The following is a 23,536-nucleotide window of genomic DNA, read 5'->3' as shown; positions in this document are numbered from 1 at the left end:
AACTTGATGTTGCAATTCAGTGGCTGCTAGATTTAAACTAAATAGTAAAATATGATATTACCGTATTTGGCTTTTATTCAAAATATGATGAACGCTGTGATATTTTTTCTTGCTCTTTATATTCAGTAAAAGTATCACCTGAACAAATGGAAATTTTTGCGAGCCTTTAGGTAAAATGAAATGAATTAATGAATTAATTTAAGTAATTTTCATATTTAGGTCCAAAGGATCCATGTGAGAATAACCCATGTAAAAATGGTGGGTTATGTTTTGTTGCGAATGACGAATATGGCTGTGCCTGTCCACGGCTGTATACTGGGAAAAATTGTGAAATTGGTTTGTTTAATATTTTTATATTTATTAATTTATCTGAAACATCGAATAACTTTTATTTTTGATTTTATTTTTGCTTCATTTTCAACGAATATTTGTAAAAGCATCAAGCATAGTTCTTGTAAATATTTATAGGACCTGAAAAAGCATGTGACCCAAATCCATGTCAAAATGGTGGAGAATGTTTACCTGCAATGGGGGATTCAAGGTTTTACACATGCAGATGCACAGATGGATTCTCAGGGAAACATTGTGAAGTTGGTGAGTCTATGATTTTGGCTACGGAACTGATGTAAAACAATTCAAAAATATTCAGACATATCATATATTCACAACATTTTTGTTATGTGTTCACATTCAGCCAAGTGTATTGCTCCAAAGGTATATACAAACTGTGCATCAGCTTGTCCCACATCATGTCTTGATAAATACAATATTCCACGAAAAGCTTGTCCAACAGTGTGTCTGCAAGGATGTGTATGTCCAGAGGGAATGATTTTATTGGACAAGGACAGCGATGAATGTGTTAAATCTTCAGAATGTCCAAGTGAGTGATGAATATAACCTAGCAGTGCAATATTTACTGCAAAGCATTATTCACTGTTTAAAAAAGTTTTCTCAATGCTGATATATAAAATCAATATTTAAAATTTATGTCTGATTATTCGATGTGATATGAATAAGGAATTTTTTTTTACAGAACGAGAAGTTTGCAGAGCATGGGGAGATCCACACTATATTCAGTTTGAGCAAAGTAGTAAATATGATTTTATGGGATTGTGCACGTATGTTATGTCAGAGTCTGTTGGATTTGAAAAATCCAGTGATAGATGGTTTGCTGTTCATGTTGAAAACGAGGAGCGTTATAACAGAACTGGTGTTTCATGGGTGAAGAATGCAAGAATACTTCTTAGTGATGGATCTATAGACATTTTCCTATCCAAAGAAGGCGCAAAGGTACCACATTACAAAATATTTATTTTTTGTTTGTTCTGAACATTTTGCATTATACTGTAAGTTTTCTTCAATTACCAAGGGCAGAATAATTGAAGAAAGTATTTATTAGCAGGAAAAATCTTTTCTGAAGACACCAGAATCTGCATTGATGTTATAGACATGAGCTCATTCCTGTATTGAATAGGGCATAGATGCAATTAATCTAGATCAGTGTTTTTCAACCTTATTTGGTTCGTGTAAGACTTTTTTTTATTATAAAGTTGCTGCAGAACACAAAATTCAAGATATAAATAACAAATATTCATCTCGATTCCTGTCTCGATCAATTTTTGCATAGAAAATAATTGGCAGAAAAAGCCAATACTTCGATTCGAGTTGGAAAAAGTTTGATAAATTCATGGCTACAAAGACCTAAAGTACGATTGAAATGTTTTCAAATTAAGTTTCAAAATGAGAACATTACCTGACATTTTTTTAGTTTTTCTTCTTAAATATCTAGCGATCATGACAAGAGTGATTGATATAACCTTTCGTATGTAGTATGATCAACATTAGCAAACCAATGACAAATCTTAAAGCAGGTGTTGGCAAGATTTTGCTAGTCACAGGCCCAAAGTCAAATTTACAACTCCTTGATGTGTCATAATTAAGAAACCCTTTTGGTAGCGTTAATAGAATATGCTGTATACATAACAGTTTCTTTTTATATATAAAGTGAGGTAGAAAAAAAATAATTTGAGGTGGGCAAAATTGATTATTGGCATTGAATAATTCAAATTGTTTCAATTTACAATTGAGTTGAAGCCAGGTCATGGTCGATACTTCATTCAGAAAGTACTAGAATACTGAAAAAGATTTCATTAAAATTGCTGAATTTTTTGTTTGTAAACTATCTTTCTGCTGATTATTATTGTTTCAAGTAATAATTCTTGTGCCATGGAGGAAATTGAAGTCTTTTTTATATTTATTGCATTTATTGCTTTGCGTTCAGTCAGGCAAACAGGAAAGTTAATATGCGATAATGGATGACAGACGTCACAATTAATCAAATGAGTAAATTTGCAACCCCAACTTTAGCATCTTTGTAAATAAACTTTTTTGATCAGCGTTTAAAATTGGTTGATGTAGTCTTTTCTTGTTTGGCCTCTACATTCTCACACCCCCATCAGCCATTTTTCAATAATATTTTGTATTGATTACTGTGTTTATAATAACAGACTTGAGTGCTTTGATTTACTGGAGTGTATTGTGGTACCTTTGTGTTCGTTTATCATTAAAATTTCAGCACTCTGCGGTAATGCTTATGTGAGAGGCATTGGAAAGATCATTTTCCCTCAAAGCAGACACACATTTACAGGTCCTTCTATGGGCCTATTACAAAGAATGTAATACACCATCACCAAAACAGCACCCCTATACAAACATGTGAATAATCGATAATTACTAAGTAACAAGAAGTAATTGCACAATGATTACAAGTGTGTGGTAAAGTAATCAGACCCAAACATTCACAGGCATCTTTATGTCATGTAAGACTAGGCTTATTCATTCGATATCTGCTTTCACTTATAAATTACCATATGAAGTGTCAAATACAGATTGTACTCCCATATATTTTTACAGTTATTTCATGCTTGGTGAATTTCTTATTTTGTTAAACTTTATAAATTGTAGATTGTTAACTGGCATATAACATATTTCATATGTATGTGTCTTTATATATTTTAATATATATAACAGTTCAATGGGAAAGATGTGACTGTTGTCAACCATCCAAGATTCACACTGACAGTTAATGGTAAAGCATACACCGTAACTACTGATTGTGGAGTATCAATAACATTCAATCCAAATGCAGTTATCATACGAGTGCCACCGTCCTACAAAGATCAAGTTAGTTTGGAGATATTTGGATTTCATTTCATACAATTTATATTCCAACTAGACCCTCAAGCTTGAGAAGTATAGGAATGGTGACTTGACTATTCCGATGCTGCATTCATCAAAATAATCAACAGCAATATAAACATTCAAAAATACTGATGAAAATCCAATTTATAAATTGTTTTGAACAAACCCATATTTTAATTTTATTTTGCACATTTATACCAGTTGAGCTTGGGAAGTATATGAATGCAATCTTGATTATATTAATGACCAAGCAGTCTTCATGATAATTAACCGTGATATAATTATTTAAAAATATTAGAAACCTTGCATAGAAATTTTATTGATTAATTAACCCTAGATAACCTGTAACACAATTAATTTTATAGGTTCAAAAAATATATATTGTTTTAATTCCTGTACGAGTAGCCTATCCATAAATTATTATCCTATTGGTGGCATTAGCGAATGTGAAAGCATGGAATATATTAAAAAATTTTAATTGTCAAAATTCAGGTTAGAGGTCTATGTGGAGATTATAATGGAGATTCATCAGATGATCTTACAATGTCAAATGGGGAAGTTACTGATAGCTGGAATGAATTTGCATCAAGTTATGTTGTTGGAAAATGTGATCAGAATATTCTCAGTCCACAACCAAAATGCACAGAAGAAGAAAAAGCTAAATGGTGAATTTCATATTATAGCACATGCAGGAAATTGACCTAACTGACCAATGCTCTGTATTTAAAATTTTTCCAATTTCTAAAATGAAGTTATTTAAAAAGGATAGACTTGTGGTGAATGAGTAAACAAAACCTATATCAAAATGATATGCTTGAAAGTTGAAACCCATATTCTTCTAATTTGTTTAGAAATACAATGTGATAGAATACAAGATTCTTATTCAACTCAAGTCACAATTCTCTTTGCATACACATTTAAATCTGATATTAACATCACTAATACAGACTCCTACTTGAGTTATATGAAACAAACTATCTGTAACAACCAAAACAAATTTTTAATTCAACTTTGTTAAACCAAGGATCCTGATCTTCAAATGTGGCATGTGATGGAATTTAAGATAATGACCAGATGCATTTCCATAATTCCTTTTATTTTAGGAAGTTATAATTTAGAAGAATTTTTTAATAATAGTCATATATTTTATTTAACCACTTTTTTGTCCTGTTATAAATGCCAATTAGTAGAAGAATCAGAGTCAAAAAATTCAAAATAGTGAATTTAACGGGGATGGGGTGGATGGTAGGGTGAAATTAAAACAGCGTGACAAAATTCCAATTTACGATGCAGTGAGGAGTTTAAAGAACTAACAATTGTGTGTCGTTCATAGCGAACCGCTGTTCAATAAATTCCAGATTTGTGTCAAGCTCGCCTCCCTCTGCCAGATGTCGTTGGTGAATATTTTGCTCCTATTTCAAACTCTACTAATCATCTACCATTATCAATACCACTATAGTTGGCGATGTTCCCTCTTCCCTGTTTTATAAAAAAGCTAGCTTTTTGTGACAACAAAACAAATGTAACTGAACTCTAACATAAATGTTATGCCCAGTAAGAAATATTTGCATCCAAATGCCATTCACAAACCCAAAACATATTTAGATTGTGTGCGAGAAGGACAACTCACAGATATCAATGACGATTACGGTATATGCACAAAAATAAACTCACATGTAGCATCGATTAATTGTGCATGGAATGTAAAACTATTACTTGTCGTAATTTTTGATAATCAACTCCTTTTCTTATTGTCATTTAATAGGATATTTTTTCTTCTTAAGTTTGTCATAATTGCTGATTGTTTTTTGCCATCGCAATCTTTCGGCCGACAACCTATTGTTGACAGCCTAATATCAATTACACTGTGAATACGCAGTCTTGATTTGAGTCAAAATACTGATTGAGTAAATCGGCAATAATGGCATTTCTACATGGTCAAATTAGTATTTCCACCTAAAATCTTGGTAAATTTTCATAAAATACATTATTATCATTATCTGGTTTAAAGTTTCAAAAATTTACATCCTAATGTTGGTAAGGTATATTAAAGCATAGTCTATTTCATTCACAAGTATTAATTATCACGCAATGGTGAACATCAAAGTTTGGTTTTTATATTTCAGGCATAAATGTGAGCTCACAACGCGACAGATGTTAAAAACAACTATTAAGGAGTGAATTCACAACACAATTAATTTTATTCTGATTTTTATTTTTTGCATCAGATTTACCCTCCCATATCATAGTTGGTGAATTACGATCCCAATTTTAGGTAAACAATATTATCATTTTCGACCCCGGGATGCAGATATTTATAAAGCTGATAGTTTTCTTTTTTATGCTTAAATTTCTATTGTGTCTGTCTGTAGCATTCAATATCTATCCTTTTCATCTCTAAAGCATTGTGTTTATCATTTTATTTATCATGTCAAATTTATTTGTCATTCAATTCATATCATTTTATATTATATATATTTTATATTATATATATTTTATATTATATATATTTTGTATTAATGATTATATATTATATATATTCTACGGGATCATATTTTACTATTCTAACAAATCACATGTTTTGGAGAACTTGTTTTTCGTTAAAAGCATGTCTGGTCTCTAAAAGTGTACAAAAATGAATAAGTCATTTGGACTAATAAACTCTGATCTGTAAGTAAAAGTTGTTGTATTTTTGCAGATTTAGGAAATATTAGATTCATTTTTTTTATTATTACAGGTCAAAAAATACATTTTGTGGAGCAATCACCCAAGTTTCTGGTATATTTGACCAATGTAGAAGCTTGTTAGATATAAAAACTTATTTCCAAAATTGTGTATTCGATATGTGTGCAACAAAAGGAGAACTTCAAGTTTTTGAACAGGTATTATATTTTGTTTTAATGCAATTTTTAACATCAGGTAATCAGTCTAATAAAATCACTTACAGTAATTTATAGCTATAATACATTGACCAGTTGACACCAATAGATGTTTGTATGTAAGATATTTAGATTACATCTGGAAAACCATGCTAAACCATCATGTATTTACAGACAATTGAAACTTTTGTTGAGGATTGTATTAGTAAAAATGTAACGTTGTGCGGATGGAGAGAAGCACTGAATCTTCCAGTGAAATGTTATGCTCACAGTACTTACGAAAGTTGCCCAACAATTTGTCAAAAGTCTTGTGCTGATCGTTATGCTTCAACGAAGTAAGTGTTTAATGAAAATTAAATGGTCAAATTTTCTCAATTTCATATTGCATGTCAACATTATTTGTCTCTTTAGATGTGTCGTACCCATGGCAGAAGATTGTGTATGTGATGTCGGTTATATAAAAGAAGGTGACAGATGTATCCTGGAAAAGGATTGTGGTTGCTGGAGAAATGGGATGTACTATTCTAAAGGTATTGGATTTTTTTTAACATTTTATTTATTCAGAATCAAACTTTGTTGATAATTTACAATTTGACTAATCCATTCACAAGCTACTGATTTTGAGTAATTATCAATTTTTGTATGCGCCCCAACCCAAATACGAAATAATTTTTGGAATTTCCTAATTTAGGTTCTCGAGTAACAGATGATGATGAGCACAAGACTTGTGTCTGTTTTGAATCAATTGGATTTACTTGCACATGCTTGGATGGATATATAAGAGATGGTCGGAATTGCCGAAGTGAGTCTGGCATATGGCCTTCGTTATTCACTACTCGACTTTTGTGGTAATAGATCATGGTGCTTGGTGTTCTTTGATTCTAAATGTTGATATAATACTCTTAAATCTAATGGTATGTTCGCCCCAAGAAGTAACCTTTTTTTAAATGATTGTGTAACTATGCAGCAGACCACTATGCATAAACCTACATCAATCAGTTTCAATGAGTGTTTAGCACTACAGACATTGAGTCTCTAACAAGGCATGTGGATATTCCGAAATTACATTATAGTATTTCAAACATCTACAATATTTTATATGAAATTTGAACCAATATTTGAAATTAGGAAAGTTCGCTTTTACTCAAATTTCTTGGATTTAAATGATGTAATCAATATGTATATTTTCATTTTAGGACCTACGTGTTCTGATGATCCTTGTGATGAAGATGCAACATGCTCAGAGGATGATGGATTAATTCAGTGTAAATGCAATCAAGGTTATCAAGGAGATGGGTATTTTTGTGGACGTAAGAACTGATTCAATATTTGTTTGAGTGAAAAATTCCTAAACCTTTAAATGGTGTACATTAAAAATGAAATATATTACAAGGTAAGTAAAAAATGAAAAAAAATAAACTGAACGTGATGACTTGAAACTATGTTTGAAGATGCAAGCAGTATTATTCAATCAATTGTAATCACTATTTCCCTAAAATTACTGTTGAAAATTCTGCATATCAGATATTTAAAATTATTGTTTATGTCTTAATCATGTTTATTAATTTTAGCATTGTGCGATGATGTTACTCAAATAGAAAATGGATATATAGTATATTCTGGAGAAATTGAATCAGTTGCAGGATATAAAGCCACTTTCAGGTGTAATGCTGGATATATTTTAAATGGCAATGCTGAAATAATCTGTCAAGCAGATGGATTTTGGTCTGGTGCCAATCCTACTTGTGAAAGTAAGCTAAGTTATCCATGCATTGGTATTTGCTGTGCTGATGGTGTCTTATATGTACTTTTCAAATGTCAAGTTTTTAGTGAATACTTTGATTTTTATGGGGAAATATCATAAAGCATGCTTAGAAAAAAGAAATGTCGGGCTATATAGCGCGATTATTCTTTGGCGATCGAACTCTTGGGGTGCGATAGAGCTGTTCCAGGGGTTTGACAAAGGCCCTCTGAAATAGTTGTATATGAAATCTCTCTATTACCCAGTTTTATAATTGTGTGAAAATTACAATAGTTCACTGCAGATATCGAAACTTCCACGATATGGACTCCATAAATTGGGAAGTATCGCACATGTGTTGTATACATTAGATCTAAGTACACTACATCTAAAACTCGTGTAACGTTACTAATGTCGCAGGTGTACTTGTTTATGATATCGTTTTTAAATGATTTCCGCTTCAAAATATCTTAGGTTATTATCCTTTCATATCTCCAAAGTTGCAATTTTTGCTTGGGTTTTTTTTCCTCCTTCTAGTCGCATAACATAAATATGAGCAATGTAAGCATTGCATACATACTAGGACATTCTAATTTACTTTGATAAAGCCAAAAGCAATGTAACTGTCAGTCTATTTCCATTTCATGGGCAACTAAATATAAATATCTTTTTTTGTGTCTGTAAAATGTTTTTAACAGCTATCTCGCAGTACGTTGGAACTGTGTTATAGTTAGACTAGGTTTGACCATCACCGTCAGGTTAGGTAAGTTACCAACCAACTATAAAGGTTAGAATTCGCAGAGGCATTTATAAGGTTATTCCTGTTGGTAGATTCCAACTTCCATTATGATCAAACAATTCATGCACAATGAAGTGAAAATACCCTGTTACTGGATGTGCCTTTTCAGATAATGAAGCTATGGAAAACGGAGAATTATATTATGAAGGGAAAAGTTTGCAAACATGGTAGCAATAGAATCAATTTGGCATTTAGTACTGTGGCTCATTAACTGTTCTATTGCCCCCTTGGGGAACAACCCGGGAACCACTGTTGTGGTCATCTTTCTGACAACTAGTCTGCTGCGGCCTCAGCTATTGTGACACACAATAGTCATTCTGTCACAGGGTATTGCTATCTAAGTTGTTTTGTAAAATATGTTAACCACGAAAGAGATTTAGATGGATGACTGGTAGTGGTGATTTGGACTTATTGGTGGTTGATATTCCTTTGATAATGCGTGTCCTTAAAATTTTAACATGAAAACTTAACCAATATGCTCAACAATAACGCAAGAAATTCATACTCTATCAATTGAAGACTCTTGCATTATGTGTATCCTTGCACAAAATCAGCTTCCCCTTATAAAATGCAAGTTGTGCCTCTTGTTTTAGCTGTTCCAAACTTTGGTTTAGACAAAAGATAGGGGTTTGGCAGGTTTACCAAGATTAAGAAACACTGCCATATGTAATTTTTAATACTACTATAGTTGTAGCATTCTTTACTGACTCTGATGTTGTGATGGAACCTGATAAACAAAGTTAATAGTTGTGTTAGTAAAGATAACATTGCATCCAGTGTGGATGGTGATATTTACAATTAATTGGCATTCAGACAGGAGATTGTAGTATATTTTCAGATGCAGATAGTGAAATATTCCATCCTATGACAAATTTAGTTTTAATAAATTATTTTATTGGTAAATTATTTTGATTCATCATCATATATTGGATCACTTTTTGTAAGCTATTTGAAGTTAAAAGGTAAATAATTTTGAACTAAGGGAAAATGCTTAGCATTGCTTCTTTGTATATACATTTAATAGGGATATAATATTGTTATTTGGTATTACATAATATCATTAACTTCATTTTTCAAGAATTCGAATGTCCTGCTGGACGAAAATACATCAATTGCGAGCCATGCGAAGGAACATGTGATAACCCAAATCTATCTTACTTGGTACCCAAACCGGGTAAAGTACCTATGTGTGCGAAGATATGCAAACGTGGGCATTTCTGTAGTTGCCCAGAAGGCTTCATACAGAAGAGTGCAAGTAATACAACATGTGTGCCTATTTCAACATGTATAAATCAAGGTAAAGGTATTCTTTACTTTGTAAGCTCTAATAATGGTTTATATTGTTATTATCTTATATATAAACATAGCAAAACTGACAATGTTGTTTTGTGAATATTTTCTAATATTTTTGAAGTAGATAATAATATCATCGGTTATGCATTTGAACTCAAATTCAATTAGCTATCATATTCTATAATTTATCATCATTTGAATATTAAAACGAAAGCAATTATATTGAAACGTTCACTTAAACTAAGTTTTCCAAAGTTCATGTCTATAATAGTCTATAATATTTAATTAGAGTTGAAAAAATTCTAAAATGAAATTACATAAAAAAAATTACATTGTCATATGAAACTTGAACTCCAGATAGGTGTTTTATTGTGCCGAACTGTTCATTGATTTCAATGCTTTTAAGGTTGTTTCATCAAAGAATATTTGTTGACAAAAGTCGTTGAAAGAGCTAGTATTTTAAGTTAGCTATGGCATATATTACTTACAACGTTCTATTTCTCAGTTACCCTATTGTTCTACTTCTAAAGTTAGATTTTTTTTCATACCTATACTACATTTGGTACAAGCTGACTTATTAATACATCTTTTTCAAACTAAAGCCATGCAATATAATACAAACCAAACAAAATTATTTATGAATAGTCTGTATATATTAAAAACAGAGTTGAAGTTTAATGTTTTTGTGTAATTTTTTTCCATATATTTTTGTTTTAAATTTTCATGTTTCTAGTTTCATGATCGTTAAATTTTTATTAATTTTGATCAGTTTCAGTCAGTGATTTCAAAATCATTTATATTTTTCAGGGGGATGCACTGCACCAAAAGTGTTTTCTGAATGTGCATCATCTTGCCCTGCATCATGTCTTGATAAATACGATGTTCCTGTAAGACCATGTCCAGCAGTGTGTTTGCAAGGATGTGTATGTCCCGAAGGAATGGTTTTATTGGATAAAGACAGTGATATATGTGTCAAATCTTCTGAATGTCCGAGTAAGTTAAGGTCATTTGTTGGGTGATATTTTTTCTCTAACAAAGAGCCTAATTAAAATGAATTAAAAATAATACTTAAACCACGGGCTTTATGTATTCAAAAATGTTTCATCCTAAATTAATCAAGCAAACATTATTTTTTAGAACGAGAAGTATGCAGAGCATGGGGAGATCCACACTATATTCAGTTTGAGCAAAGTAGTAAATATGATTTTATGGGATTGTGCACGTATGTTATGTCAGAGTCTGTTGGATTTGAAAAATCAAGTGATAGATGGTTTGCTGTTCATGTTGAAAACGAGGAGCGTTTTAACAAAACTGGTGTTTCATGGGTGAAGAATGCAAGAATACTTCTTAGTGATGGATCTATTGACATTTTCTTATCCAAAGAAGGTGCAAAGGTACTGCTCTACAACATATTTGTTGTATTTGATTGTTGTGAACATAACGAAGTATACTATAGAACCAGGTGCGAAACCTTTCATAATTTTAGGGGGGGCAAACTTGTATCACCAACCAAGAAATACTTAGCCCTGTTGACACATTGTTACATAACAATAACGCTTCGATGTGATTCTCTTGAATATTAGATTGTCATTTTACTATTCAATTACCATGTGACCTAGACTCATTCGCTTGGACACGAAACTCACACATCACTAGACCGATTTCTACTAGTTCTTTCCACTAGTTCTATTTGGGTAGCTTTTTAATTTCTAGTTTTGTTTATAAAGCGCGCCAACACTGTTTCTTAAATTAAAAAAAGCTAAACAAGATCGAAAGTTAGTCTGTAAGGAAATATTATTTTGACCAGTAGAATTGCCTTTATTGTTGAATTATTTAATCATCATTTCAACTCAAATTAACATTCAGGATTCACGCAATGACGCCTTTGCAGAGTTCTTATTTATTATTCAAGATAAAAAAAAAACACAAACACAATAAAAAAGTAAAATCATAAAAAGGTTCACTATCTTCTTATTAAATATCCGCATTACGGTATCAGTAATTATAATATGGAAACAACATGTGTTTAAATATAGACAAAATTATCGGGAGGGTGACCGCTCCCCCTTGCCCCAACCTCTCTCAAATCCCAGTCCCCACCCCCTTTACAGTGTTTGACCTTGTATAGAACAGTATTAAAGTTTTCTTCGATTATCAATAGCGAAGTAATAGAAGTAGGAATCAGTGTGAGAAATCTTCGCTAGGAATGACCAGAATCTATGATGATCTTGTAGACATGAGCTCATCAGTCTAGGAATAAATATCTTTCTGTGATATATATTTATATATTTCCGATGCTGCCGCAGTTGGCAATTCTTTTATAATAAATCATTTATTTTAAATCATTCTGTTAATCACTTGACTCAACACTTGAACCTTGTTCTATCGCTCGTCAATAATCATCGTGAACGATGCATTATCACGAGTTAGGCATCCTTATCAGAGCCAACTAAAGGAAATATCGAAATTGTAGAGACGATTAAAGTTAATTGCGTAAAGTTAAGCGTTAAGCAAGGAACAAACTTGATGTGCAAGATCACATGAGATTGGCAATTTTGCATGCACAGCCAGCAATAAAAAAACTATGTGCTGAGCTGTAAGCACACCCTTCACACTGAAAATAATATGCACCTTCAAGTTGCAATAAATTAGTAAGCTATTTGTGTTGCATATGTGAGGAGTGGCAGCTAATTTAAACGTTGTCCGAATAGCTCTATGCTATGTTTTTCTATTGTATTTTCAGTTTCAAATTTGTGGGGGTCCACTTTACCTAAGAGAGGCATAAGGGGGCCGCAGGCACATAAAGTTTGAGAACCACTGTTCTAAGTACAAGCTAGAAATTATATCATAGAAATTTTACTAAAAGTGGGGTTGGAGGGGTCCACGCTGGCTGCAACCCTCGGTTATGGCATGCTTGGTAATTACTTTATTTTGTTTAACTCTACATGTTGTAAATTGTTAACTAGCAATTAAAGAATTTTGAATGTATGTGTTTATATTTTTTTTAATTTATATAACAGTTCAATGGAAAAGACGTGACTGTTGTCAACCATCCACGATTCACACTGAGAGTTAATGGTAAAGCATACACCGTAACTACTGATTGTGGAGTATCAATAACATTCAATCCTAATGCAGTTATCATACGAGTACCTCCATCATACAAAGATCAAGTTAGTTTTGTAATATTTGGATTTCATTTTATACAGTTAATAGACGAGTTGAATACTTAAGCTTGGCAAGTACGGTATATGAATGCAATTTTTATTACCGTATATTGATGACAGAACAGTCATCATGATAATAAACAGCAATAAAAAAAATTTAATTGTTGATATTAAGGTTAGAGGTCTATGTGGAGATTATAATGGAGATTCATCAGATGATCTTACAATGTCAAATGGGGAAGTTACTGATAGCTGGAATGAATTTGCATCAAGTTATGTTGTTGGAAAATGTGATCATGATATTCTGAGTCCAGAACCAAAATGCACAGAAGAAGAAAGAGCAAAATGGTAACATAAACTAAAGTTACCTCACAGACCGGCAATAATTGAAATGAATGGAATAGAAAATAACAGCCTGTGTTTGACTACATACTTCAATGTTTGTAATGTTTCAATGTCTTGGCACACAATAGGGTAAATCACAAAACACTAAATAATAGTTTATATAACAACCTGTCTGTAAACAATTACAAATAAATACTTACACATTCATATGGACTGTTGACATTGTCTCAATTAGAAAATGTTTGACAATGCTGTTTCTCATGAGCTTCTGTTGGTAATATAACATGGGTTTGTCTCTTGGAACAGCACTAGGGTCTTACATGTTTTCACTAAGAAATTGTCATTTTTGCAACAAAATTTGTAAAATCATAGGCCCACAAAATAATATCAACATAATAAAAACAAATACAAGTCAAGTTATGACCAACTCAAAATCAAAATTCAATCGAAATTTTTACAATTTTCATACTCTCTTACCTGTCTATATTTACATTTTACTGAAGTATACAAAGTGACAAATCCGTTCTTTCCTAGGTTTTGCGATAGCTATTGGAAACTTTCTGAAATAGGTGTATCGGATAATTGGGTCAACATTCTTATGTCATGACTTTTTTATGTTGTTACTATTTTTAGTAATATGTACATTTATATATCATCATTTTCGATTTTGTATAGTGGGAGAATTACCATGAGACATTGCTTATCACAAGTAAAGTGAACAGTGTCTGTTCATATTTGAATTGGAATTTGAGTTTACCTGCTACTAAACCCAAATCTTGATCGAACATATAAGGCTAAATAATTTGACAATGTTATTCCGATTATTATTCGAATGTAAATTAAATTAGTATTTAATGCTAGCATATGTTTTGGCTGGATAATTATCTTATCTGTTGAAAACTACTTCGATACTTGAAATATTACTCTCTTCATATAATTGTTTCGAGATGTGTTCATTTTGTTGTCTAAATACCATAATACTATGAGTATTACCAAATTTAACATTAAAAAATGTGTGTGGGTAGATTTTAGATGCTTGAGAGAAGAAGCAATTTCACAACGGATTAAAAACTGAAAGTGGAGAGGGCCGAAACACCTCTGTGATTAATGCCATGCTCATTAACCCTTGTGTTCTAATTTATATAAAAATACATTTTGTGAGAATACGAGCTTCTTACATTTTCTGCGCACACTTTGTATATATTGTTATCATCATCAATACATACTGCATTTTGAGTTATGTTCTACGAACTATCCGAAAAAGCGTAATCAATATTTAAGTCAACTTTTTTAAGTTAAACATGGCCAATATCACCGAGTTATGAGCTAGGCTCTTTTAATTCTGTATCTTCATCTTTTAATGTGGTGTATTATGAAATTTTTGATGTTGGCTAGATGATTTTCCAATGATTCCTTTCATTTTAAGAAGTTTTTATTTGAAGGTACTTCAAAATATAAGTGATAATTTTTCATCTTCACGTTTTTTGTAATGCCATAATTGTCAGTTAGTAGAAGAATAAAAGTTTATTATAAAATCAGACTCCAAGACTAACTTGAAAGCTTTCATTTGTAAAATTTGGAAAGGTTTGAATTCTAGATAGGCATCTAGTCATGATGGGAAAGGAAAGCCAACGACATGTCATATTAAGATGTAGTTAGAGGTGTAATGGCAATTTCATTTTGAATGATCTGATGACGCCAACCATTGTATTGTTTCAAAAGTGATGAAGAAAACTATTAAAAAATTTACATGAGGCGAAGAAACAATTTTACGCTCTTGTTATTTTGCTGAAATAGATATTGATATTAATTGTTAATATATTATAATGACATATATACTGATACTAAAAGAGTATCCATCAAATTGTCTATTACTCATTTTGGTGGCCATATTTTTGCGAACAAATTAGATCAGTGAAAGCAAGGCCCCTCCTAGTCCTAATGAAATAAATTTGTTGAACAACTGCGTATGTCACAGCCATCAATTGTCAATACTTCTGATAAAAAGTAGCAATTGTAACAGACATTCTTGTAACTTCCAACATTCATCTTTTCTTTGTATTTCTCAAGCATTATTGAACACAAAGTGGACCTATGGATTTTTTGTTATCAAAATGTTATTTTTGTTATTTTTTTTTTTCTTGTTAGCCTTATTTGTCTTGTTGTTATGAAAAAATCGCTTTTCTGTTAAACTATTAAACCAAATTTTTTTTCAGTGGTTTTGAAGTGGTTTAATTTTTATAGAATTTTATACTTTTCCACATGCTGTGAATATAATTTCTTCTAAAAGACATGTCCGTCATTAATTCGAAAAATAAAGAGTCACACAAGTCGAGAAAACTGTATAGGATCTATAGGAATAGGTTTTTTTTGCAATTTATTATTTTTTTTAGGTCGCAAAATACATTTTGTGGAGCAATCACAGAAGTTTCCGGAATATTTGACCAATGTAGAAGCCTGTTAGATATAAAAACCTATTTTCAAAATTGTGTATTCGATATGTGTGTAACAAAGGGAGAACTTGAAGTTTTTGAACAGGTAATAAATTTTCTTTCACTTAGTATTTTATAGTAATAACATGTTGAAATATTTAATGGCATGTTTGTATGTAAGACATGTTATAATAGTAATAACATGTTGAAATATTTAATGGCATGTTTGTATGTGAGACATGTTATATTAAATGTGAAAAAACTGCACCTCATTATTTTTCATAGTACTCAATTCATAGTTTTGCTAATTTTTATTCATGGATAAACTTGAAAGACATCTTTTGTGGTTTTCACAGACAATTGAAAATTTTGTTGAGGATTGTATTGATAAAAATGTAACATTATGCGGATGGAGGGAAGCTCTAAATCTTCCAGTAAAATGCATGGCTCACAGTACTTATCAAAGTTGTCCAACAAATTGTCAAAATTCATGTGCTGATCGTTATGCATCAACAAGGTATGTGTTTAATGATAATTGAAATCATATTATTATGTTGATTTTTTGACGCATGTCAACAGTATTAGTCTTTTTAGATGTGTTATACCCATTGCGGAAGATTGCATATGTGATGCTGGTTATATAAAAGAAGGTGACCAATGCATCTTGGAAAATGATTGTGGTTGCTGGAGAAAAGGAATGTACTATTCTAAAGGTAATAAATTGTTTTTATTCAACATTTTACATGTTCAAATTCAAGCTTTGTTCAAATTCAAGCTTTGTTTCTTTTACATGATGCTGACTTTGACTAACTGGCAATTTTTTTGGGCATTTACACCAAAACAAGGTAATTTTTTAAGTTTTATGATTTAGGTTCTCGCGTAACAGATGATGATGAACACAAGACTTGTGTCTGTTCTGAATCGATTGGATTTACTTGCAGATGCTCGGATGGATATATAAGAGATGGTCGAAATTGTCGAAGTAAGTATTTTGAATTTCAATAAAATTTATTACACTTTTGTAGTAGTAGAGCATAGTACATGGTGTGCATCAATTTTAAACTTGGATATTTTTGAAATGCCACAGACCACTGTTCTTGAAAATGCCAATACAACATATCACAGTTACTGTTCAATTAATATATATTCTACACTAATTATTCGTACAACCTCGAGTTATGCCATTGATACTGTTTAAGGTCATATATTTTTTACATTAGTTAAACTGCTGAGCTTCTCTAATTTATTTACTGGTAAAAGATTGTGAGCCCCTGAAGAGCATGAGAATATAATAATATATGGAAAGCACATGAACTAGCTTTGATAAAATTCTTTATAAATGCCTCATTATGCATAAACAAAGTCAGATACCTCAAGTGTTGAGCATTACAGAAATTGTATCAGTCAAGGCATGTGGATTACATTATTACATTATAGCGTTTCACAATATCTACTGGTAATATGTTTTTTGAAAGTTGACCAAATATTCAAAATTTAGAAGTACCCTTTTAAATGTATTGCTTGATTCAAATTGTCGTTAACTATATTTTTATTTTAGGACCTACGTGTTCTGATGATCCATGTGATGAAGATGCAACATGCTCAGAGGATGATGGATTAGTTCAGTGTAAATGCAATCAAGGTTATCAAGGAGATGGTTATTCATGTGGACGTAAGAACTGATTTATTCCAATATAATATTTGTCTGTGTAAAAACATCTAATCTTACAGATGGTTTACAATAAAACTAAATCTTATTACAATTAATACAGCATAAAAAAGAATAAATTGAACATGATGTCTTGAAACTGAGCTTGAGGATGCATACAGTATTGTCCTATCAAATGTGATCACTATTTTCTTTTGATTACAAATAAATATTTTGCATTTTGAATATTAAAAATTATTTGTTTGTGTTCCAATGTTGTTTGGTATTTTTAGCATTGTGCGATGATGTTACTCAAATAGAAAATGGATATATAGTATATTCCGGAGAAATTGAATCAGTTGCAGGATATAAAGCCACTTTCGGGTGTAATGTTGGATATATTTTAGTTGGAAATGCTGAAATAATTTGTCAAGCAGATGGATTTTGGTCTGGGGCCAATCCCACTTGTGAAAGTAAGCTAAGTTATTCATGTATTGGTATTTTCTGTACTGATGGCATCTTATATTTGCTTTTTAATGTCAAAAAATTATAATCAAATTTCAATAAAATATACTGAGATTTGATGTACCGGTAGATGTTCCAAGGGTTTTGACAAAGGTCCACTGAAATAGTTGTATATCATATTTCTTTATTACCCAGCCTTTTAATTGTGTAAAAATTACTATAGTTCACCCAATATGACAATTCATGAAATATGTATGGTTTGGCAGATTAGTTGTATTGGACCTGTTCGTTATACATTAGGTCTAAGTACTTACCTTACTCACCGGTACTTATCTCACCTTATTCAAAAATTACTAATAAAATGTAATGTTAATAAAATTAGCATCCACCCTTGTGGGTGACCTTATTATGACGATGAGTATGATCTAATCTCTATTTCCTTAAAATGATTCACAATGCTTTGATCCCTGCATCTTACTGTTATTGGAAGTCTGAACAATAAAACGACTTCTATCTTCGCATAACTTAAATATGAGTGTGTACATTCATTCATGCAGGCAAAGTTCTTGTGGCCACAGTAGTCTTTATGTCACAGTGTGTTGACATTCACATTTTTGTGAAACTTGTCAACCTAGTAAGGGACTGAGTAGGATGTCAGAAGGCGTTCATTCAAACTGATTAGAGGTCGAAATTCCTTTTAAGGCTAAAAACTTGACCAATATGATCAAAAATAGCGCAACAAATAATTACTCTATCAATTGAAGCCGGTTGTATATCCTTGCACAAAATCAGATTCTTCTTATTGCTGCGCAAGCTGCTCTCCTTGTTTTAGCTGTTCAAAACATTGGGATTCAACATTGGCGTGCAGAATAGCATAGTTCGGCAGGTTTTTGAAGGTTAAAACAACTACCATAAAGGGTTATATACTACTATAGTTGTGGCAATTTTTATTTACTCTTATGTTGTAAAGGAAATTGAAAAGACAAAGTAAATGGTTGTGTTAGTAAAGATAACATTGCATCCAGTGTGTGGGGTGATATTTACAATTGAATGACGTTAATCAGGGGATAGTGGTTTATTTTCAAGGACAGATAGTAAAAAATTCCATTCTATGACAAATTTAGGTAAATAATTTTGTTTCATAAAGATATATTGCATCATTTGTTGTAAGCTAGATAAAGTAAACAATTTGATGATTTTAAACTGGGGGACAAACACCCAAAGTTGCTTATTTGAATACACATTTAATAGGAATGTGATATTGTTATTTAATTAATAAATAATATCATTAACTTATATTTTTCAAGAATTCGATTGTCCTGCTGGACGGAAATACATGGATTGTGAGCCATGTGAAGGAACATGTGATAACCCAAATCTGTCTTACCTGATACCAAAACCCGGTGTAGTACCTATTTGTGCAAAGATATGCAAACGAGGACATTTCTGTAGTTGCCCAGAAGGCTTTATACAGAAAAGTGCGAGTGACACAACATGTGTGCCTATTTCAACATGCATAAATCAAGGTAAAAGCATTCCTTATTTTGTAAATTTAGAATGTGGTTTATATTGTTTTCTTTTTTATATAAACATAACAAAACTGACAAATTATTCTGTGAAATATTTTTAATATAGATAATAATATTATCAGTTATGCATTTGAAAATAACTTCAAACATTTATAATATTTAATAAATTAATATCATTTAAATATTGAAACAAAAGCAATTACCATACTTTACAGACAATATGGGGCACCCGGTTATAAAGTGCACTGTCAATAAATTGCTTAGCTTGGGTTTTTATTCATACCTAAAGCACATTGTGCTATAAGACACAACAGTCACTGGTTTCGATTGTAGGCAGAAATTGAAGTTTAACTGTTAAATGTTTAACATTTACTGTATATCTTGAATTTGTTTCACATTTTCTTCGTTCTTTTGGAATATGGCCACTATTCATGTTTATTCTATTCATTAATTTTCATCTGGTTCAGTCTGTGAATTTAAAAAATATCTACCGGTGGTTGTTTCAGGGAAATGCACTGCACCGAAAGTATATTCTGATTGTGCATCAGCTTGCCCTGCATCGTGTCTTGATAAATACGACATTCCTGCAAAACCATGTCCAGCAGTGTGTTTGCAAGGATGTGTATGTCCAGAAGGAATGGTTTTATTGGATAAAGACAGTGATATATGTGTCAAATCTTCTGAATGTCCGAGTAAGTTACTGTCAAGTATTGTGTTCCTGTTTTTGCCGCTATTAAAGGGCTTTATTAAAATGAATCAAATATAATAACAAAAGTATGGCTTGGTGAAAATGTGAAAAAAAAACTGTATTTGAAAACATTTCATCATAAAATAATCAAGCAAACATTATTTTTTAGAACGAGAAGTATGCAGAGCATGGGGAGATCCACACTATATTCAGTTTGAGCAAAGTAGTAAATATGATTTTATGGGATTGTGCACGTATGTTATGTCAGAGTCTGTTGGATTTGAAAAATCCAGTGATAGGTGGTTTGCTGTTCATGTTGAAAACGAGGAGCGTTATAACAAAACTGGTGTTTCATGGGTGAAGAATGCAAGAATACTTCTTAGTGATGGATCTATTGACATTTTCTTATCCAAAGAAGGTGCAAAGGTACTGCTCTACACCATATTTGTAATTGATTGTTGTAAACATCTAATATGCATTATACCATAGAACCAGTGGGGGGACACCTTCCATAATTTTAAGATGGAAGAACGTGGATCGCCAAGCAATAATTACAACACATTGACACATTGCTATATAACAATAACACTTCGATGTGATTTCCGAAAAGTGGGATTAAGGTGTCAGCGCTGGCTGTGACCATCAGTTATGGCAGGCTTGGTCATTTTCTGATTTTGTTCAACAAATTGTAAATTGTTACCTAGCAAATAAAGAATTTCAAATGTATGTGTTCATATATATTTTAAAATATATAACAGTTCAATGGAAAAGACGTGACTGTTGTCAACCATCCACGATTCACACTGAGAGTTAATGGTAAAGCATACACCGTAACTACTGATTGTGGAGTATCAATAACATTCAATCCTAATGCAGTTATCATACGAGTACCTCCATCATACAAAGATCAAGTTAGTTTTGTAATATTTGGATTTCATTTCATACAGTTTATAGACCAGTTGAATACTTAAGCCTGGGAAGTATATGAATGCAATTTTTTGTATATTTATGACAGAGCAGTCATCATGATAATAAACAGCAATATAAATATTTTTTCAAATGTTGAAATTCAGGTTAGAGGTCTATGTGGAGATTATAATGGAGATTCATCAGATGATCTTACAATGTCAAATGGGGAAGTTACCGATAGCTGGAATGAATTTGCAACAAGTTATGTTGTTGGAAAATGTGATTATGATATTCTGAGTCCAAAACCAAAATGCACAGAGGAAGAAAGAGCAAAATGGTAACATAAACTAAAGTTACCTTACCGGCCGACAACAATTAAAATGAATGAAATAGAAAATAACAGCCCATGTTTGACTACATACTTCAATGTTTGTAATGTTTCGATGTCTTGGCACACAATAGTGTAAATCACAAAACACTAAATAATAGTTCAGATAATAACCTGTCTGTACACATTAGCAAGTAAATACTTACACATTCATATAGACAGGAGTGGGCACAATTTTCTAGTATAAGAACCGCATGCTGCAAGACAGAACTTTAAATGAGCCACAGAATTTGTGAATTTATTATTATTAGAATACCATGAACAGAAAAGAAATTTACACATGAGTATAATAACAATAAATAAAAACACAAGAGAGCTATGCTCAAATATATGGACATTCAGAGTATTTTGCCAATTTTCGAAAATCATATGCGGCAACTTCGCAGGATCTGGGTCACTTCTATATTCCCAGATTGAGCCTTCTAGAGAAAAAATCCATCTTCAACCACTGAAAATTTCGAAGCAATTGGCCCAGTAATCATAGAGAAAAGGGGTTTTCCACTAGATGTCCAGAAGTGCAAAAAGATCCATAGGTCCACTACATGTCCAATAATATTATAAAGTATTTATTACGAGGTCGTATCAGGAGACTTGTGTGTTTCCATCATTTCTATAGGTTTTCGAAAGTCTGAGCGATATGCAGTCAATACGAACCAATTCTGTCAGAGGTTCATTTGTTAAACTTTTGTTCATTTGTTAAACTTTTTTCACAAAATTGTAGTCAAAGTATGGGTGTTTAGCGCAAGCAGTATTCCATGCTATAACAAAACTAGCTTCAGTTGTTGTATCAGATTCCTTGCCATAACATAAATTTCTGCTGTCTTTCCAGTAACAATTTGAGCTCATTTAATTTGTGTTTCCTCATAGCTGATTTACGAGGGTAGTCTTGTAAGAAGTTTTCATGATTCAAGTTTACATGTTGCCGTTTAACATTGCCGACTTTATTCTGACTTAGTAGCTTATGACAGATTAAGCACAAAGGTTCATTCTTCTGACTGGTAAATGCGTATTCTTCTTACCATTCTGACTTGACAACTCTGTTCTCATCTTCGTACTTTCGTTTCAACTGAGACTAACTAACTGCAATCAAGATGCAATACCGCCAATGCATCAATAAACATTGACCATTGTGATGTAAGATTTGTCGCTTGACTGACTTGAATACAAAATTCCACGCTACAACGATTTTCATACTAAAACATAATTTGTCTTAATCATTGATGAAAACTTCTTTACAACTTTTAATAAATTAAAAAAATTACATTACAGTTTTCTCTTAGTTAAAATTTGTATAACAATTTATGTTAGCGAGAAGAGCCGCACAAAAAGTCTCGAGCCGCGGTGTGCCCACCGTTGATTTAGACTGTTGACATTGTGACAATTTGAAGATTTTTGAAAAAGTTCGACAATGACGTTCCTCATGAGTTTCTTATAGTAATATAACATGGGTTTGTCTCAGTACTGCGGTCTTACATGTTTTCACTAATGAATTGTCCATTTTTCACCAAATTCGTAAAATCATAGGTCCACTAAATATCAACATATTGAAAAACAGCTACACAAGTCAATTTATGACCAACTCAAAATCAAAATTCAATCAAAATTTCTAAAATTTTCATACTCTCATACCTGCCCATATTTACATCCTACTGAAGTATATGAAGTGACCAATTCGTTTCCTTCTAGATTTTGTGATGGCTATTGGTGACTTCCTGAAATATTTCCCATTATTTCTTGGATAATTAGCATTCTTATGTCATGACTTTTTTACTTCATCATTATTTTTGAAAATATGTAGGCACGTTCAAAGCTATGGATGAGAAAAATCCGACTTAAAAAATTTGTTAGGGAAAATTTTTTTATTCGACTTACGTAAGATTTTTTACATAAGAAAGGCTGGAAAATGGAAAATAAAAAATGCATGTAGTGACATTTGTTCATTTTAGGTTAATTTAATGCAGTGCTACAAGCAGAAATGTCCAATTCAAATTTTAACAGTTAAAACAGAAGAAGAAGAAGTGAAAAAATAAATATAGAAAAGAAAAACAAAAA

The 23,536-nt window shown here is 31.8% G+C and overlaps 1 protein-coding gene across 1 annotated transcript in view; it reads left to right on the top strand.

Annotated features, from left to right (window-relative positions):
- Positions 1-23,536, top strand: part of LOC144411654 (IgGFc-binding protein-like) — a 93,946-nt gene that overhangs the window by 39,288 nt on the left and 31,122 nt on the right. Inside the window, exons 49-76 of the mRNA XM_078118632.1 lie at positions 220-336; positions 469-594; positions 695-880; positions 1,034-1,290; positions 3,031-3,183; positions 3,694-3,866; positions 5,939-6,083; positions 6,255-6,415; positions 6,492-6,610; positions 6,772-6,882; positions 7,277-7,390; positions 7,652-7,831; positions 9,699-9,917; positions 10,721-10,906; positions 11,051-11,307; positions 12,934-13,086; positions 13,256-13,428; positions 15,819-15,963; positions 16,214-16,374; positions 16,452-16,570; positions 16,729-16,839; positions 17,416-17,529; positions 17,799-17,978; positions 19,278-19,496; positions 20,006-20,191; positions 20,357-20,613; positions 20,946-21,098; positions 21,261-21,433. Of these exons, the coding sequence (XP_077974758.1) occupies positions 220-336; positions 469-594; positions 695-880; positions 1,034-1,290; positions 3,031-3,183; positions 3,694-3,866; positions 5,939-6,083; positions 6,255-6,415; positions 6,492-6,610; positions 6,772-6,882; positions 7,277-7,390; positions 7,652-7,831; positions 9,699-9,917; positions 10,721-10,906; positions 11,051-11,307; positions 12,934-13,086; positions 13,256-13,428; positions 15,819-15,963; positions 16,214-16,374; positions 16,452-16,570; positions 16,729-16,839; positions 17,416-17,529; positions 17,799-17,978; positions 19,278-19,496; positions 20,006-20,191; positions 20,357-20,613; positions 20,946-21,098; positions 21,261-21,433 (4,648 nt within the window). The remainder of the gene's footprint in view (positions 1-219; positions 337-468; positions 595-694; positions 881-1,033; positions 1,291-3,030; positions 3,184-3,693; positions 3,867-5,938; positions 6,084-6,254; positions 6,416-6,491; positions 6,611-6,771; positions 6,883-7,276; positions 7,391-7,651; positions 7,832-9,698; positions 9,918-10,720; positions 10,907-11,050; positions 11,308-12,933; positions 13,087-13,255; positions 13,429-15,818; positions 15,964-16,213; positions 16,375-16,451; positions 16,571-16,728; positions 16,840-17,415; positions 17,530-17,798; positions 17,979-19,277; positions 19,497-20,005; positions 20,192-20,356; positions 20,614-20,945; positions 21,099-21,260; positions 21,434-23,536) is intronic.

The sequence above is a fragment of the Styela clava genome, chromosome 12 (genome assembly GCF_964204865.1).
Source record: "Styela clava chromosome 12, kaStyClav1.hap1.2, whole genome shotgun sequence".
Classification (NCBI taxonomy): domain Eukaryota; kingdom Metazoa; phylum Chordata; class Ascidiacea; order Stolidobranchia; family Styelidae; genus Styela; species Styela clava.
The sequence above is the reverse complement of the archived record's forward strand: the minus strand, read 5'-3'. Positions and strand labels throughout refer to the sequence as shown.